This window comes from Thalassophryne amazonica, chromosome 6 (genome assembly GCF_902500255.1).
Source record: "Thalassophryne amazonica chromosome 6, fThaAma1.1, whole genome shotgun sequence".
NCBI classification, from domain to species: domain Eukaryota; kingdom Metazoa; phylum Chordata; class Actinopteri; order Batrachoidiformes; family Batrachoididae; genus Thalassophryne; species Thalassophryne amazonica.
Window position 1 is genome coordinate 2,930,538 of NC_047108.1, and position 18,179 is coordinate 2,948,716.

Consider the following 18,179-nt stretch of genomic DNA (forward strand, 5'->3'; position numbering starts at 1 on the left):
CAGTCTGTCCAGGTTGAACCGCACATCTCTTCTAAAATAGCACCTCTTACCTCTGTCGTTTAATCCCATTCATTTTGAACAAACCTGCTCCCAAGCAGCTTTGTAGCGCAACATGTGTTGCTGGAAGAACCAGTCCAGGATCTGTTTCCAAGAACCAAAAAGAGCCTGGAAAAACAACTTCAGCCTACAACTTAATCTGGCTCTATGCACAAAGAATATGATCCATAAGATAACGTTAGCATCGCACTCAGACAGAACAAGCTAATGCTAGTGCTACACACTGACAACTGAAGCTGCTGGAGATAATAGTTCACAATTAAAAAATAAATAAATAAATCACATACATGAAGGTTTCTGTGTCACCACTGAAACATTCCTGGACAATTTTATGTAAATCTTTGGTGGCAGCCCTGCAGCTGAGGATGTGTCAACAGGCTGAAGTGATCTTTAACAATCCACATCATCTTCACAATCTGCTTCTCCACTCAAGAAACATCACAAAAGGAAAAGCTGTTTGTGTGTTTGGACACAGGCAAGAATTCTGCCACCGCTAATTTCCATCACAACATACAACCCCTGGCAATAATTATGGAATCACCGGCCTCGGAGGATGTTTATTCAGTTGTTTAATTTTGTAGAAAAAAAGCAGATCACAGACATGACACAAAACTAAAGTCATTTCAAATGGCAACTTTCTGGCTTTAAGAAACACTATAAGAAATCAGGAAAAATAATTGTGGCAGTCAGTAACGGTTACTTTTTAGACCAAACAGAGGAAAAAAAATATGGACTCACTCAATTCTGAGGAATAAATTATGGAATCACCCTGTAATGTTTCATCCCCAAAACTAACATCATCAAATGCATCAAATCACATCTGCTCGTTAGTCTGCATCTAAAAAGGAGTGATCACACCTTGGAGAGCTGTTGCACCAAGTGGACTGACATGAATCATGGCTCCAACACGAGAGATGTCAATTGAAACAAAGGAGAGGATTATCAAACTCTTAAGAGGGTAAATCATCACGCAATGTTGCAAAAGATGTTGGTTGTTCACAGTCAGCTGTGTCTAAACTCTGGACCAAATACAAACAACATGGGAAGGTTGTTAAAGGCAAACATACTGGTAGACCAAGGAAGACATCAAAGCATCAAGACAGAAAACTTAAAGCAATATGTCTCAAAAATCGAAAATGCACAACAAATGAGGAACGAATGGGAGGAAACTGGAGTCAACGTCTGTGACCGAACTGTAAGAAACCGCCTAAAGGAAATGGGATTTACATACTGAAAAGCTAATCGAAAGCCATCATTAACACCTAAACAGAAAAAAACAAGGTTACAATGGGCTAAGGAAACACAATCGTGGACTGTGGATGACTGGATGAAAGTCATATTCAGTGATGAATCTCGAATCTGCATTGGGCAAGGTGATGATGCTGGAACTTTTGTTTGGTGCCGTTCCAATGAGATTTATAAAGATGACTGCCTGAAGAGAACATGTAAATTTCCACAGTCATTGATGATATGGGGCTGCATGTCAGGTAAAGGCACTGGGGAGATGGCTGTCATTACGTCATCAATAAATGCACAAGTTTATGTTGATATTTTGGACACTTTTCTTATCACATCAATTGAAAGGATGTTTGGGGATGATGAAATCATTTTTCAAGATGATAATGCATCTTGCCATAGAGCAAAAACTGTGAAAACATTCCTTGCAAAAAGACACATAGGGTCAATGTCATGGCCTGCAAATAGTCCAGATCTTAATCCAATTGAAAATCTTTGGTGGAAGTTGAATAAAATGGTCCATGACAAGGCTCCAACCTGCAAAGCTGATCTGGCAACAGCAATCAGAGAAAGTTGGAGCCAGATTGATGAAGAGTACTGTTTGTCACTCATTAAGTCCATGCCTCAGAGACTGCAAGCTGTTATAAAAGCCAGAGGTGGTGCAACAAAATACTAGTGATGTGTTGGAGCGTTCTTTTGTTTTTCATGATTCCATAATTTTTTCCTCAGAATTGAGTGATTCCATATTTTTTTTCCCTCTGCTTGGTCTAAAAAAGTAACCGTTACTGACTGCCACAATTTTTTTTCCTGATTTCTTATAGTGTTTCTTAAAGCCAGAAAGTTGCCATTTGAAATGACTTTAGTTTTGTGTCATGTCTGTGATCTGCTTTTTTTCTACAAAATTAAACAACTGAATGAACATCCTCCAAGGCCGGTGATTCCATAATTGTTGCCAGGGGTTGTATCTGACTTGACTATTAGCTTTTAGCTTCAGGATAATTACATCAAGCACAGTGACATCAAAAACATGGGGTAGGTGACCTCCAGTGACCTCATTTAAGTTTTTTTAATGGCAGCAAAAAGGTAAGACAGAGGGCCGGGATCAGTTTATTCAGATTTGAATGAAGGAGGGCAGGCGATGGTCCTGCCGTGTTCATCACAGACCTGTTGTCACTGACTGCTGCCAGTCCAGTGATGTCCAGCACCAAAGAAGAGTCCAGTGGTCGTGCGTGGGCCAGCTTGCTCTGTGGTGGAGAGGAGCCTTCATGGCACAGCATGCCCGTGCCCGTCATCCTCCACAGCTGGGAACGCTTCCCGGGCTCCTGCCACACAATCACATTCATAGCAGCCACGTTAATCAACAGCTAGCTGCTACGCACCGATTACCGCACAGGAGTCAGGCTCCAGGACTCTGTCCCCTTCTTCTTCTCAAAACAATTCAAAGACAAAGAGCACAATATGAACATTTTTCTCTTTTTTGAGCATGTTTTTGAATGTGGGAGGAAACTCACACAGAACTGGGGAAAAATATCAAACATTTTAAACAGACACACAAAAGCTTACGACATAAAAATGTTCCACTTTTGAAACACACACACACACACACACACACACACACACACACACACACACACACACACACACACACACACACACACACACACACACACACACACGCCTTTAGAAAAAACTTGACCTTCAGTTTATTCTGACCTTGTCAAACAGATACACTAATAATTTGGCCGAGCAGCACTTCATTGGAGCACGAAAGAAAACAGAGGTCATGTCATTAGTTTACAGGCACTGGCTGAAAGTGTCACACTTGTACCGAAGTGCTGCTTTGGTACAAGTGTTTGCTACATTCTGATAACATTTCAAGGTATCTGATACTTGATTTCAAAATGCAGACATCAACTCATGAAACTGTGTCAATCTTGTATAATATTACAATATGTGTATTACCAACCTATAACAAGGAATTGTGCCAAGTTGATCAAAATTCCTACTAAAAATGTGAAAGGAGTTGATTTGAGAATGCAGGCATCCACTCATGAAACTGATGGAATCTAGATTTGTACTACTTCTAATAGTAATAATAACTAGCGCAATGCCCATGGGGATCCATGGGCTCTAGACTGAGTAGTGTTTATAAAATAAGTAGCTGAGATTTTTTAACAGCGGTAATAAAGTTTGTCAAGTTTCCATAATGACAGTAACTGAAAGTGTAGGAAATTAAAATGAGAAAGTTTTGGGAATAACTGTACGAGGTCTGTCAATAAAGTAACAGTCCTTTTTATTTTTTTCAAAAACTATATGGATTTGATTCATATGTTTTTACGTCAGACATGCTTGAACCCTCGTGCGCATGCGTGAGTTTTTCCACGCCTGTCGGTGACGTCATTCGTCTGTGAGCACGCCTTGGGAAGGAGTGGTCCCGCCCCCGAGGGTTCAAGCATGTCTGATGTAAAAACATATGAATCAAATCCATATAGTTTTTGAAAAAAATAAAAAGGACCGTTACTTTATTGACAGACCTCGTATTTATTACTTGGCACATTTAGTAGATGTCATGTTTTGCAACTGGCAAGGTAATATAAATAATTATCATATACCTATAAGTGATACGCCAATATGATTGGATTAAACACTAAATAATAAATAGCAATAGACCCTTTTCACAGACGGGTAATATTTTTCATACCACCCAAGTAATCAGCCAATCCGGACAGCGTAGTGGTGCCACGACGAAGAGGCGCGGTCAGAGGAACTGTGAAATACTGGTGTGTCACTATTAATAATTTCTTACGTGTCCAACCTCGTAGGTTGATCGTTAAAATTAAATTTGTTAGTTCTAAAAGCAATCATAATTATTTATAGGAAAACATTCTGTTGTGTGGGCCACTGAAGAGGAGGTACTGCTGGCCCACCACCACCAGATGGCGCCCTGCTTGAAGTGCGGGCTTCAAGCACGAGAGGGCGTCGGAGCAACCGGGAGTGACAGCTGTCACTCATCATCAGCACCAGCTGTCACTCATGCACAGTTCATCACCACCACCATAAAGGACGGACTACAACTCCACCTCCTCGCCGAGAAATCAGCCACTAGAGAGGTAATTTTCTCTGCTGAACTAAACCCTGACTTATAGTCTGAACTTATTTGCAGCCGTTTTCCTGTGGTGTTGCCTTATCTGAGGGATTGGCGTTTGGTGTGATCAGCGATGGCGTCGCTTCACACTCCAACCAGATAAGTGGTTAGACAGGAGCTGCACGAGTGTGTGATTGGAGGTGGAGGTGCTCCCTCCCAAAGGAACACAGACTGTGGTATTACTGAGTGTGCGAACTCACACTCATCAATACTGTTTCTGTTCTCTGCCAGCAGTACCAGGTCTGACAGCTGGAGACGGTGGCCACCTGGGGATCCAGGACTTGGCGGCTCCGGTGTTAGTCAGGTCCGTTGGCGGTGAAGGCCGTGTGCGATCCGGCTCGGTTCGGGACGGACGTCTCCTATCCTCAAGCCTGCCCACACGTCACGCTACATATAATTGTCTGTACTACCAAAACTGTATTTGTCTGTATTCCGTTGTGCACTTCACAACATTAAATTGTTAGTTTGGCTTATCCATTGTCCGTTCATTTAACGCCCCCTGTTGTGGGTCTGTGTTCCTACACTTTCACAACACGTTCTATTTTTTTCTACTAAGGTTTGAACTTGAATGCCTGTTTGAGAAAAGTGTATAAAGTGTGTAGTGAGGGGTTTTACAGCCTTAAAACATCTATAATAATGGTAAAAAATAACGCTGACTACTTTGTGGATTTTGCCTATCGCGGGTTATTTTTAGAACGTAACTCCCACGATAAACGAGATATATATATATATATATATATATATATATATATATATATATATATATATATATATATATATATATATATATATATATATATATATATATATATATATATAAATGGGAAGAAAAGGAAATTGACTGATTTTTGTTTACTGGAGGGCCGACAACGGATTAAAGAGCTGTCTTGTAACCTGGCATTAGAAAAACTGACATATTTTGTAAAAGGGAATATCGAGGACATTTATGAGCTATGGACACCCTTGTTACAGTTTGTGAAAGAATTGTCTGTATAGATTATTAGAAAATGATGTACTGTTTCCTTTTTTTTTTACTGAGAGTATGACACTGTTGGGAAGGGGTTTGTAGGTTGTGGTGTGTTTTGTTAATTTTGCTTCTTGTTGCATGAAGTGGTAAATGTGACAACACTCCAGGTATAAGTTGTTGCCACTGTTTGCTCTAAAACAGCTGTGAAACGCTGGCCACCCTTCACCACCTACACTGCTTCACCAGCAGAGGTTTTTCTACAACAAAATGCACCAGTCCAGTGGTGAGGGGAATTAGAGTCCACTGAGCTACAGGGGTGATTTAATTTTTGTAAAACAGTTTGAAATTATAAAGCCAAGTCTGCTTAGGTTTAAGTCTAATTTTTAATTAATTTTTTAATGATTTTGATGAGGCATTTTTCATTCACTAGCACTTTACATATTGTGACTAATTATAATAGATATTTTATGGAATTTAAAATTAAGCTCCTCAGTTTCCATTTTCTTTCAGGACCATGAATATTCATGTTTTCATTGTTGTTTAAGTTCTTTTAAAAAATATCTGCCTAATTTAATCTGCCAATCTGAAACCTGATATATACACTCAACAAAAATATAAACGCAACACTTTTGGTTTTGCTCCCATTTTGTATGAGATGAACTCAAAGATCTAAAACTTTTTCCACATACACAATATCACCATTTCCCTCAAATATTGTTCACAAACCAGTCTAAATCTGTGATAGTGAGCACTTCTCCTTTGCTGAGATAATCCATCCCACCTCACAGGTGTGCCATATCAAGATGCTGATTAGACACCATGATTAGTGCACAGGTGTGCCTTAGACTGCCCACAATAAAAGGCCACTCTGAAAGGTGCAGTTTTATCACACAGCACAATGCCACAGATGTTGCAAGATTTGAGGGAGCGTGCAACTGGCATGCTGACAGCAGGAATGTCAACCAGAGCTGTTGCTCATGTATTGAATGTTCATTTCTCTACCATAAGCCGTCTCCAAAGGCGTTTCAGAGAATTTGGCAGTACATTCAACCAGCCTCACAACCGCAGATCACGTGTAACCACACCAGCCCAGGACCTCCACATCCAGCATGTTCACCTCCAAGATCATCTGAGACCAGCCAGCTGCTGAAACAATTGGTTTGCATAACCAAAGAATTTCTGCACAAACTGTCAGAAACCGTCTCAGGGAAGCTCATCTGCATGCTCGTCGTCCTCATCGGGGTCTCAACCTGACTCCAGTTCCTCGTTGTAACCGACTTGAGTGGGCAAATGCTCACATTCTCTGGCGTTTGGCACGTTGGAGAGGTGTTCTCTTCACGGATGAATCCCGGTTCACACTGTTCAGGGCAGATGGTAGACAGCGTGTGTGGCGTCGTGTGGGTGAGCGGTTTTCTGATGTCAATGTTGTGGATCGAGTGGCCCATGGTGGCGATGGGGTTATGGTATAGGCAGGCATCTGTTATGGACGAAGAACACAGGTGCATTTTATTGATGGCATTTTGAATGCACAGAGATACCGTGACGAGATCCTGAGGCCCATTGTTGTGCCATACATCCAAGAACATCACCTCATGTTGCAGCAGGATAATGCACGGCCCCATGTTGCAAGGATCTGTACACAATTCTTGGAAGCTGAAAATGTCCCAGTTCTTGCATGGCCGGCATACTCACCGGACATGTCACCCATTGAGCATGTTTGGGATGCTCTGGACCGGCGTATACGACAGCGTGTACCAGTTCCTGCCAATATCCAGCAACTTCGCACAGCCATTGAAGTGGAGTGGACCAACATTCCACAGGCCACAATTGACAACCTGATCAACTCTATGCGAAGGAGATGTGTTGCACTGTATGAGGCAAATGGTGGTCACACCAGATACTGACTGGTATCCCCCCCCCAATAAAACAAAACTGCACCTTTCAGAGTGGCCTTTTATTGTGGGCAGTCTAAGGCACACCTGTGCACTAATCATGGTGTCTAATCAGCATCTTGGTATGGCACACCTTTGAGGTTGGATGGATTATCTCAGCAAAGGAGAAGTGCTCACTATCACAGATTTAGACTGGTTTGTGAACAATATTTGAGGGAAATGGTGATATTGTGTATGTGGAAAAAGTTTTAGATCTTTGAGTTCATCTCATACAAAATGGGAGCAAAACCAGTGTTGCGTTTATATTTTTGTTGAGTATATATATATATATATAGGCCTCAGTATCATGCGGCCTTGAAGAATAAGATGAGGCTTGTTCGAGGCCACTCATTTTTACTTATTTTTCACATTGTTTACTTGCCAACAACCAAAAACAAAGCGCACCGTCCAGGGCTCGACAGTTAAGCCCTGGTCCCACCGAATAATGAAGGATGAATAATGAGCCACGCAGCATGTTTTTTTTTTGGTACGAGTCCAGTTATTCAACTATTGTTGGAGAATAGTGGCTCTGAGAGGCTCTTAGAGACAGAATATTCGGCTAACGAGGCTCATCTCTGAAGCTGCGTTCACACCGGGCGCGACGTGAGCCACAGCAGCGACAGGTTGCCATTTAATCCCTATGGAATGACGCGTTTTGGCGCCAAGTTACGCAGCGCGACACGATGGACGCGGGTGAAGCGATTTTGAGCGATTGGCGCCTTTGTGGTGCGATATTGCGTTGCATCACTTTTTCGTCTCGTCGCGCCATGATGACCAATCAGAGACTGAATATGTAGTGACGTGGAGATGTCTGGAGTTTGACTGAAGATGTGAACATGTCCTGTATCTGGTAGCAGCCTGTGAGCAGGACTTATGTCTCTTTTGTCCTTTATTTCACAATTATGACAGTTTTTGGAGTGAGCAGCAGCACCACAGCAGTGGGAGCGGAGGGTTTTTTTTTTTTGCATGCGCGCGCGAGCAAATCATCCATGGAGATTATTTTACTTATTAATTATTAATTATACAGATGTATAATAAAGCAAATGGTGACTGGCTTCTAAACACAATTATGACAGAGTTTTTGGAGCAAGCAGCAGCCCCACAGTAGCGGGAGTGGAGTTTCTTTTTCTTTCTACTTTACGTGCGTGCGCGCGCGAGCGAATCATCCATGGAGAATATTTTATTAATTAACTACACAGATGTATAATAAAACAAATGGTGACTGGTTTCTAAACACAATTCTGACAGAGTTTTTTTGGGAAAGAGCGAGGAGCAGCCCTGTAGTAGGCAGCAGAGTTTCTTTTTTTTTTTTTAATTGTTTACATGTGCGCGAGTGAATGGGGCAGTTGGTCCTCAAACTGGGTCCTGCAGAAGGACAGGCAGAACGCAGAAGGACCGCTGAAAGCGGCCATCATCCAGACGCAGCTCGTGCAGCAAATAATGATACTCCCTGAATTGGGAACGTCTCATGATGTTTGTCAGCTTTCCACAACAACTCGCTCCGTATGATCAAGGTCCATCACGTTAACTTGACTGACAACCGGAGCCGGTGAGCGGAATGGAAGCTCCTCCTATTTGATGACGCACCGGGGCGAATTTTCACAGCTAAAGCAGAGCGACACAGGCGAAAGAGGCGCGTCCGTCGCCATGCGACCCCCCGCGAATTTGTAGCGTCTGATCGCGCCCGGTGTGAACGCGGCATGAGTGTGGCGCTAATTTCAAGAAGTTCAAAACAATGTTTAGCAACAAAGTTTAGCAACAACAGCATGGGGCAGTTTGTGTACGAGGTACTAAGAGGACAAATGAGGATTTTAGAGGCATGTTTGTAGTGAAGGCGAGGCTGTTAAAAGCCCATTATCTGAGCACACTGGCGGCTACGAGAACAGGACAGATTTTGGACAGGCTAGTTTGGCTCTGCCCTGTCGCGCACTTCATCGTGACAATCTCACCTGCTTTGTGTGCTGGATACTGTATATAAAATAATTATTATTGTAATTATTAATGAATAATAATAATAATAATAATATAATTACTATTATTAAAGAGGATTTGCAAATCATTGTATTCTGTTTTTATTTACATTTCACACAACATAAAACAAATGTACATTTTTACAATTTTGTGATATATATGTACTCCCAAGCTGTAGGGGCAGCTCTGTACTGAAGAATACAACCCCCCCGCCCCAAAAAAAACATGATAAACAGCAAAAAAATGACCAGATTTACGTAGTTCTCCTTTAATTTTAACCTATGTCAGATGATTTTTTTTTTTGGAATGTCCTTTAACATCACAGCTACATCTGACAAAAGTGTTTCAGAAGATGATTCTTTACATTTTGTGTCTGACAACTGATCCCAGCAGCTCCTTTTTCACTCCAGAGTTTTCTCGTTGCCTATTGGTTCAAACGTGTCACGTGATAGAACGCCGTGCTCTGACTGGCTGTCGGTTCCTCCCCTTTCAGCTCTGGTGTTTATCGCTTATGAGTTTGGATTATATCTTAATTTCATGTTCAAAAATACTGTCTGTGTCACTGGGCCACACAACGAGCCTTTTCATGAAGATGAGGTGTTAAAGCCGCCTTTGCACGCGCAGGAATATGATGCTCAGAATTAATCAAAGCTTCACCAAACAGAGCAGTCAAGTCAAGTAAGAAGCATTAATGACTTTACAGTTTCAACACTGAAACGAAAACCGATCTGACACGACTCTATCACTCTTCTCTCCGATGGGCTTTTGATTTTTATTGACCAATAATAACGTTACGATGGGAGACCTCTTTGGAACACCAGCGGCAGTGTGTGTTTCTCCAGGTAACACTGGAGTTGCGTCAGGAAGGGCATCCGGCGTAAAACTTGTGTAAATCGTGCCAAATACCAGTGCGGATCTGGCTGCATCCACTGTGGTGACCCTGAACAAAAACGGGAGCAGCCACATGGACAACAACTGTGTCTGTGTCCTGGGATGTACAGCTCTTTGCAAATTTTGATATTAAAGTACTCTATGAATTTATTATTATTACTATTATTATTATTATTATTACTACAATACCTCAACATTTTAAACCAAAACCACTTTGGAAAACCCCTTTATGGCCATTTGAGCTGCATGTTGATGAGGTACCTTCTTTTTTAAGATGACCCTTTGTGTCTTGGTGTCCACATCCAGCACAAGTTCAGCACAGCTCAGCAGGTGTTGCTTCAAAACAGGTCTCCCATCAGCACTCCTGAGTAACAAGGCGGAAATTAAACACTTTGTCATGACTGATGTTTGTCATCCAAACAAAATGCAGTGATGGTACGTCAGGTTGTGTCGGCGTTCTGTGTTCGACACTTACCCTGAGAATGTATGTGTAGCTGCAATGTAGATGAAATTCTCATAGTAGAGCTTGTTGTACTCTTTGAAGAAGTTCATGTCTGCAGTCACCTCTGAGGATCCGGCACCCTTCACGGTCAGCGTAAGATGTGGGGGCAGCGTGGGTTCATCACAGGCGTAGTCCAGCACTGATCCAGCTCTCACCTCAGTGCGGAGCTGAATATCTGCCACTCCATGCTGCCAGAACTGAATGGGCACCTGCAGCCATGAAAAAAAGTTTTATATATATATATATATATATATATATATATATATATATATATATATATATATATATATATATATATATATATATAGGATCAAACTCTGGTTATTGGCGACTCTGTTTTGAGAAATGTGAAGTTAGCGACACCAGCAACCATTGTCAATTGTCTTCCGGGGGCCAGAGCAGGCGACATTGAAGGAAATTTGAAATTGCTGGCTAAGGCTAAGCATAAATTTGGTAAGATTGTAATTCACGTCGGCAGTAATGACACTCGGTTACGCCAATCGGAGGTCACTAAAATTAACATTAAATCGGTGTGTAACTTTGCAAAAACAATGTCGGACTCTGTTGTTTTCTCTGGGCCCCTCCCCAATCAGACCGGGAGTGACATGTTTAGCCGCATGTTCTCCTTGAATTGCTGGCTGTCTGAGTGGTGTCTAAAAAATGAGGTGGGCTTCATTGATAATTGGCAAAGCTTCTGGGGAAAACCTGGTCTTGTTAGGAGAGACGGCATCCATCCCACTTTAGATGGAGCAGCTCTCATTTCTAGAAATCTGGCCAATTTTCTTGGATCCTCCAAACTGTGACTGTCTAGCGTTGGGACCAGGAGGCAGAGCTGTGGTCTTATACACCTCTCTGCAGCTTCTCTCCCCCTGCCATCCCCTCATTACCCCATCCCCGTAGAGACGGTGCCTGCTCCCAGACCACCAATAACCAGCAAAAATCTATTTAAGCAAAAAAATTCAAAAAGAAAAAATAATATAGCACCTTCAACTGCACCACAGACTAAAACAGTTAAATGTGGTCTATTAAACATTAGGTCTCTCTCTTCTAAGTCCCTGTTGGTAAATGATATAATAATTGATCAACGTATTGATTTATTCTGCCTAACAGAAACCTGGTTACAGCAGGATGAATATGTTAGTTTAAATGAGTCAACACCCCCGAGTCACACTAACTGTCAGAATGCTCGTAGTACGGGCCGGGGCGGAGGATTAGCAGCAATCTTCCATTCCAGCTTATTAATTAATCAAAAACCTAGACAGAGCTTTAATTCATTTAAAAGCTTGTCTCTTAGTCTTTTCCATCCAAATTGGAAGTCCCAAAAACCAGTTTTATTTGTTATTATCTATCGTCCACCTGGTCGTTACTGTGAGTTTCTCTGTGAATTTTCAGACCTTCTGTCTGACTTAGTGCTTAGCTCAGATAAGATACTTATAGTGGGCGATTTTAACATCCACACAGATGCTGAGAATGACAGCCTCAACACTGCATTTAATCTATTATTAGACTCTATTGGCTTTGCTCAAAAAGTAAATGAGTCCACCCACCACTTTAATCATATCTTAGATCTTGTTTTGACTTATGGTATGGAAATAGAAGACTTAACAGTATTCCCTGAAAACTCCCTTCTGTCTGATCATTTTTTAATAACATTTACATTTACCCTGATGGACTACCCTGCAGTGGGGAATAAGTTTCATTACACTAGAAGTCTTTCAGAAAGCGCTGTAACTAGGTTTAAGGATATGATTCCTTCTTTATGTTCTCTATTGTCATATACCAACACAGAGCAGAGTAGCTACCTAAACTCTGTAAGGGAGTTAGAGTATCTCGTCAATAGTTTTACATCCTCATTGAAGACAACTTTGGATGCTGTAGCTCCTCTGAAAAAGAGAGCTTTAAATCAGAAGTGTCTGACTCCGTGGTATAACTCACAAACTCGTAGCTTAAAGCAGATAACCCGTAAGTTGGAGAGGAAATGGCGTCTCACTAATTTAGAAGATCTTCACTTAGCCTGGAAAAAGAGTTTGTTGCTCTATAAAAAAGCCCTCCGTAAAGCTAGGACATCTTTCTACTCATCACTAATTGAAGAAAATAAGAACAACCCCAGGTTTCTTTTCAGCACTGTAGCCAGGCTGACAAAGAGTCAGAGCTCTATTGAGCTGAGTATTCCATTAACTTTAACTAGTAATGACTTCATGACTTTCTTTGCTAACAAAATTTTGACTATTAAAGAAAAAATTACTCATAACCATCCCAAAGATGTATCGTTATCTTTGGCTGCTTTCAGTGATGCCGGTATTTGGTTAGACTCTTTCTCTCCGATTGTTCTGTCTGAGTTATTTTCATTAGTTACTTCATCCAAACCATCAACATGTTTATTAGACCCCATTCCTGCCAGGCTGCTCAAGGAAGTCCTACCATTATTTAATGCTTCAATCTTAAATATGATCAACTTATCTTTGTTAGTTGGCTATGTACCACAGGCTTTTAAGGTGGCAGTAATTACACCATTACTTAAAAAGCCATCACTTGACCCAGCTATTTTAGCTAATTATAGGCCAATCTCCAACCTTCCTTTTCTCTCAAAGATTCTTGAGAGGGTAGTTGTAAAACAGCTAACTGATCACCTGCAGAGGAATGGTCTATTTGAAGAGGTTCAGTCAGGTTTTAGAATTCATCATAGTACAGAAACAGCATTAGTGAAGGTTACAAATGATCTTCTTATGGCTTCGGACAGTGGACTTATCTCTGTGCTTGTTCTGTTGGACCTCAGTGCTGCTTTTGATACTGTTGACCATAAAATTTTATTACAGAGATTAGAGCATGTCATAGGTATTAAAGGCACTGCGCTGCGGTGGTTTGAATCATATTTGTCTAATAGATTACAGTTTGTTCATGTAAATGGGGAATCTTCTTCACAGACTAAAGTTAATTATGGAGTTCCACAAGGTTCTGTGCTAGGACCAATTTTATTCACTTTATACATGCTTCCCTTAGGCAGTATTATTAGACGGTATTGCTTAAATTTTCATTGTTACGCAGATGATACCCAGCTTTATCTATCCATGAAGCCAGAGGACACACACCAATTAGCTAAACTGCAGGATTGTCTTACAGACATAAAGACATGGATGACCTCTAATTTCCTGCTTTTAAACTCAGATAAAACTGAAGTTATTGTACTTGGCCCCACAAATCTTAGAAGCATGGTGTCTAACCAGATCTTTACTCTGGATGGCATTTCCCTGACCTCTAGTAATACTGTGAGAAATCTTGGAGTCATTTTTGATCAGGATATGTCATTCAAAGCGCATATTAAACAAATATGTAGGACTGCCTTTTTGCATTTGCACAATATCTCTAAAATCAGAAAGGTCTTGTCTCAGAGTGATGCTGAAAAACTAATTCATGCATTTATTTCCTCTAGGCTGGACTATTGTAATTCTTTATTATCAGGTTGTCCTAAAAGTTCCCTAAAAAGCCTTCAGTTAATTCAAAATGCTGCAGCTAGAGTACTGACGGGGACTAGCAGGAGAGAGCATATCTCACCCATATTGGCCTCTCTTCATTGGCTTCCTGTTAATTCTAGAATAGAATTTAAAATTCTTCTTCTTACTTATAAGGTTTTGAATAATCAGGTCCCATCTTATCTTAGGGACCTCGTAGTACCATATCACCCTAATAGAGTGCTTCGCTCTCAGACTGCAGGCTTACTTGTAGTTCCTAGGGTTTGTAAGAGTAGAATGGGAGGCAGAGCCTTCAGCTTTCAGGCTCCTCTCCTGTGGAACCAGCTCCCAATTCAGATCAGGGAGACAGATACCCTCTCTACTTTTAAGATTAGGCTTAAAACTTTCCTTTTCGCTGGGGCTTATAGTTAGGGCTGGATCGGGTGACCCTGGACTATCCCTTGGTTATGCTGCTTTAGACGTAGACTGTGGGGGGTTCCCATGATGCACTGTTTCTTTCTCTTTTTGCTCTGTATGCATCACTCCGCATTTAATCATTGATCGATCTCTGCCCCCCTCCACAGCATGTCTTTTTCCTGGTTCTTTCCCTCAGCCCCAACCAGTCTCAGCAGAAGACTGCCCCTCCCTGAGCCTGGTTCTGCTGGAGGTTTCTTCCTGTTGCCAAGTGCTTGCTCACAGGGGGTCGTTTTGACCGTTGGGGTTTTTCATAATTATTGTATGGCCTTGCCTTACAATATAAAGCGCCTTGGGGCAACTGTTGGTTGTGATTTGGCGCTATATAAAAAAAAAGTTGATTGATTGATTGAGTTGATATATATATATATATATATATATATATATATATATATATATCTTCAAGCAAACTGCAAACGTTTCAAAACGTTTTGGAAACACAAAACCTGTAAAATGAACCATTAGTTTCTGAATGTGTCATAGCTACGCAGACAGGAGGAGCTCTGGATTATTTATTGAAAGATTTTGATGGAGTTTTTTTTCCCTTTCACACTGTCCTGTGTCTGCTCTCTGCTCTGAGCTGCAGTCACAGGGCTGGGTTGCTCTGCTAGGCTGGCAGCGGGGAAGGGAGAGAGCAACCATCATTTCAGCAGAAACACAGACATTGCTGTATCGGAAAACTCCGCAGGTTGGATCGGAAATTTCCGATCCTTGAATTGTGTCTGTATCAGAAGCCGATACCGATATTTGATCGGATTGGCTCCAACCCTACTCATTATACAAGCTTTGCTTAATTTATTACTATCTGTAACATCAACCAGAGGGGAAGAGTTTAAACAGTGTGTGTCCAGGGTGTGAGGGGTCTGCAGAGATGTTACCAGCTTGCTTCCTGGTCCCGGGCCAGTACAAGTCCTGGATGGAGGGCAGGCTGGCTCCAATGATTTTTTTTTCTGCAGACCTGACAGTTCACTGAACTCTGTGCCTGTCACGTTTGGAGGCAGAGGCAAACCAAAGAAAGTTGGACATGCACAGCATAGACTGGATGATGGCTGTATAGAAGATGATGAGCAGCTCCTGGGGCAGGTTGAACTACATCCTCTGCTGTGCCTGTTTCCTGATGGAGTCTATGTGGGAGGTCCACTTCAGATCCTGGGAGATGGTGGATCCCAGGAATCAGAAAGTGTCCACCATGCACAGTGTTATTGAGGATAGAGAGAGCGGGAGGGGGGTGATGGTGGGTTTCTACTGAAGTCCACTATCATCTTCACAAATACGCAGTTACACGCCTCCAGGCTGGTGGTGTGAAGGTAGAAAATAAAGTAATCAAAGCTGATGACAAGCACCCCTAGATCATGTAATGGTAGGTTCCCCTTGTAAGTTATAACAATCTCCTTTTGGAACGTTCCACATACATGAACTTGCAGGGGTGTGCAAGTGGCGAAGGTCATTATATCAGCATAAATTCTCTCACACACCTGTCTTTTTACACCAACCATGGGAATATTTGTAAGTATTCATAAATTTCTTTCAGGTATAAATCTAACACAAGCAGAAAGGCTATAAACTTCAGGCAATAATGTTCAACATTTTACATAAATTTCTTTAAACACCCTGTAGCCATGTCATGGTATCTTCCAACACCCTGTACTCCTTTCTTATTAATTTTTTTCAAAATAAATTGATTTTTAACATAGTTCTTCAATTTCACTGAGAACAGGATTCCAGCAGTAAAAACCTGGACACAGTGTAATACTGACTGAATGTTTTAGTTGTTGAAATATATTATTATTATTACAATTATTATTACTATTATTATTATTATTAGTAGTAGTAGTAGTAGTAGTAGAAGTAGGCTATAGTATTATGTTTTTGAGGGAAATTCATCAAGTTGAGACTGTGTGTCACGTTTCTGTCCTGTTTGGGTTTCTGTCTTCGTCCCTTTTTCTTTTCCTTCAGTTTAGCCCATTCTTGACTTTGTTTTCACTTTTTTGCTGCTTGATTATTTTCATTCTTGTCTGTTTCTGATTATTCATGTTTATGTATTATTCTGTGTCCCTGGTTTTTGTTCTTTATTATATTCTTGGTTCTCATGTATTGCATTTTCGGTTTAGTCATTTATTGCTTTTCTTTCTGTCACTAGTTTCATTCTTGGTTATCTTTTATTTTATTAGTCATGTATGTATTGGTTTAGTTTTTCACATTCTTTTTTACATTATGCTTTAGTCACAGGTTTTGCTTATTGTTTATCTTCAGTGTTTTGTATCTGATTATGTTCCATTTGTGATTTATTTCTTATTAGTAATTTTGTATTGTCATTGTATTTATTTCTATACTTTATTCAGTGTCAGTTTTGTTTATTATTGATCTCCTGGTTTTCCACTTTGATTAATCACATTATCTCCTAGTTTTTTCCCTTTTGTTTTGCTCACGTTTATTATTGTTTGCTTTAAGCACGTTTCATTTTCCAGTCACTTAGTTCTTTTGATTCGTCTGCGTTGCCTTTTCCTCCCTCACTCTCTTGCACCTGTTCCTCATCTGTCAGCTACGCCCCCTTTCCAGATCCTTCGTCGTCACGTGCACCTTGTTTTCCTGTCACTGTCTTCCTTATTTAAACTGCGTCTGTTCACTCCCTCACTGCTTGTTTGCCGATGATGTTCATCACTTACCAGCACTTCCCCTCGTCCTGTTTTTGCTCTAGCCATGTTTTGATTCTGCTCTGTTTACCGGACCCTGTTTTTGCCTCAGCTCTGAAAACCCAGTTTGCTTGTTTTTGACCACGTCCTCTGTCTCGCCCCTGCCTGGTACTTTTGCTCCGCGGACTGCCATCGTGTTACTGAACCCCTGCCTGTAATAAAGACCAGTATTTTTACTCATACATCCAGTTTGTAAGCCTGCATTTGTGTCCATCCTCTGTCTGTGCCTCGCCTTTGCTCAGCCTGACGCTGTGGGCTGTTTCCGCAGACGCGCCCATGAAGAGCTTAGTTTTGCAAACTTGGTACCCATTACTACATTGGACGACATTAAAACTGAGGATGCCCCACTGACTGTTCCTGGAATATCAAATATTTTCTGTCTGCTACCGTCAACCTGTGTGAAACTTCTTAAACCCAAACCTAACTTTAGGCATCTTATACACAGTATACTACTCTGGAAACAACCCCAAATCGCAAGAGTCCAATTGTCAACCCCACTGAGGTCCTTAGTTTGGGTCTTATTAAGGGTGTTCCAAGTGGATTTCTAAGTGGTGTTCCATAAGTAGACATAAGGTCTACTTATGGAACACCACTTAGATAAGATTGGTTTCCTGAACTTTCCATACACCTCCTTCACATCAACCTGATTAGTTTGCTCCTCTTTAAAAACCCGCACACTGCCTAATTGTTGACTCTGCTCACTTTCTCGCCTTTTGATCTCATCCTGTTTGCTCTTCTGTGTTTTTGACTTTGCTTGTATACTCCATCTTCCGCCTTGCCGTTGCCCTGTACTCAGCCTGTTTTTTGACTCTGCCTCTGTTTTGCCTATATTACTCCTTGACGCCGGTTGTATGAACTTTGCT

General features: G+C 41.3%; 1 protein-coding gene across 1 annotated transcript in view; it reads right to left on the reverse strand.

Moving 5' to 3' along the window:
- Nucleotides 1-18,179, reverse strand: part of vps13d (vacuolar protein sorting 13 homolog D) — a 535,261-nt gene that overhangs the window by 115,157 nt on the left and 401,925 nt on the right. Inside the window, 3 exon segments of the mRNA XM_034171656.1 lie at nucleotides 2,458-2,615; nucleotides 10,460-10,562; nucleotides 10,674-10,909. Coding sequence (XP_034027547.1) covers nucleotides 2,458-2,615; nucleotides 10,460-10,562; nucleotides 10,674-10,909 — 497 coding nt within the window.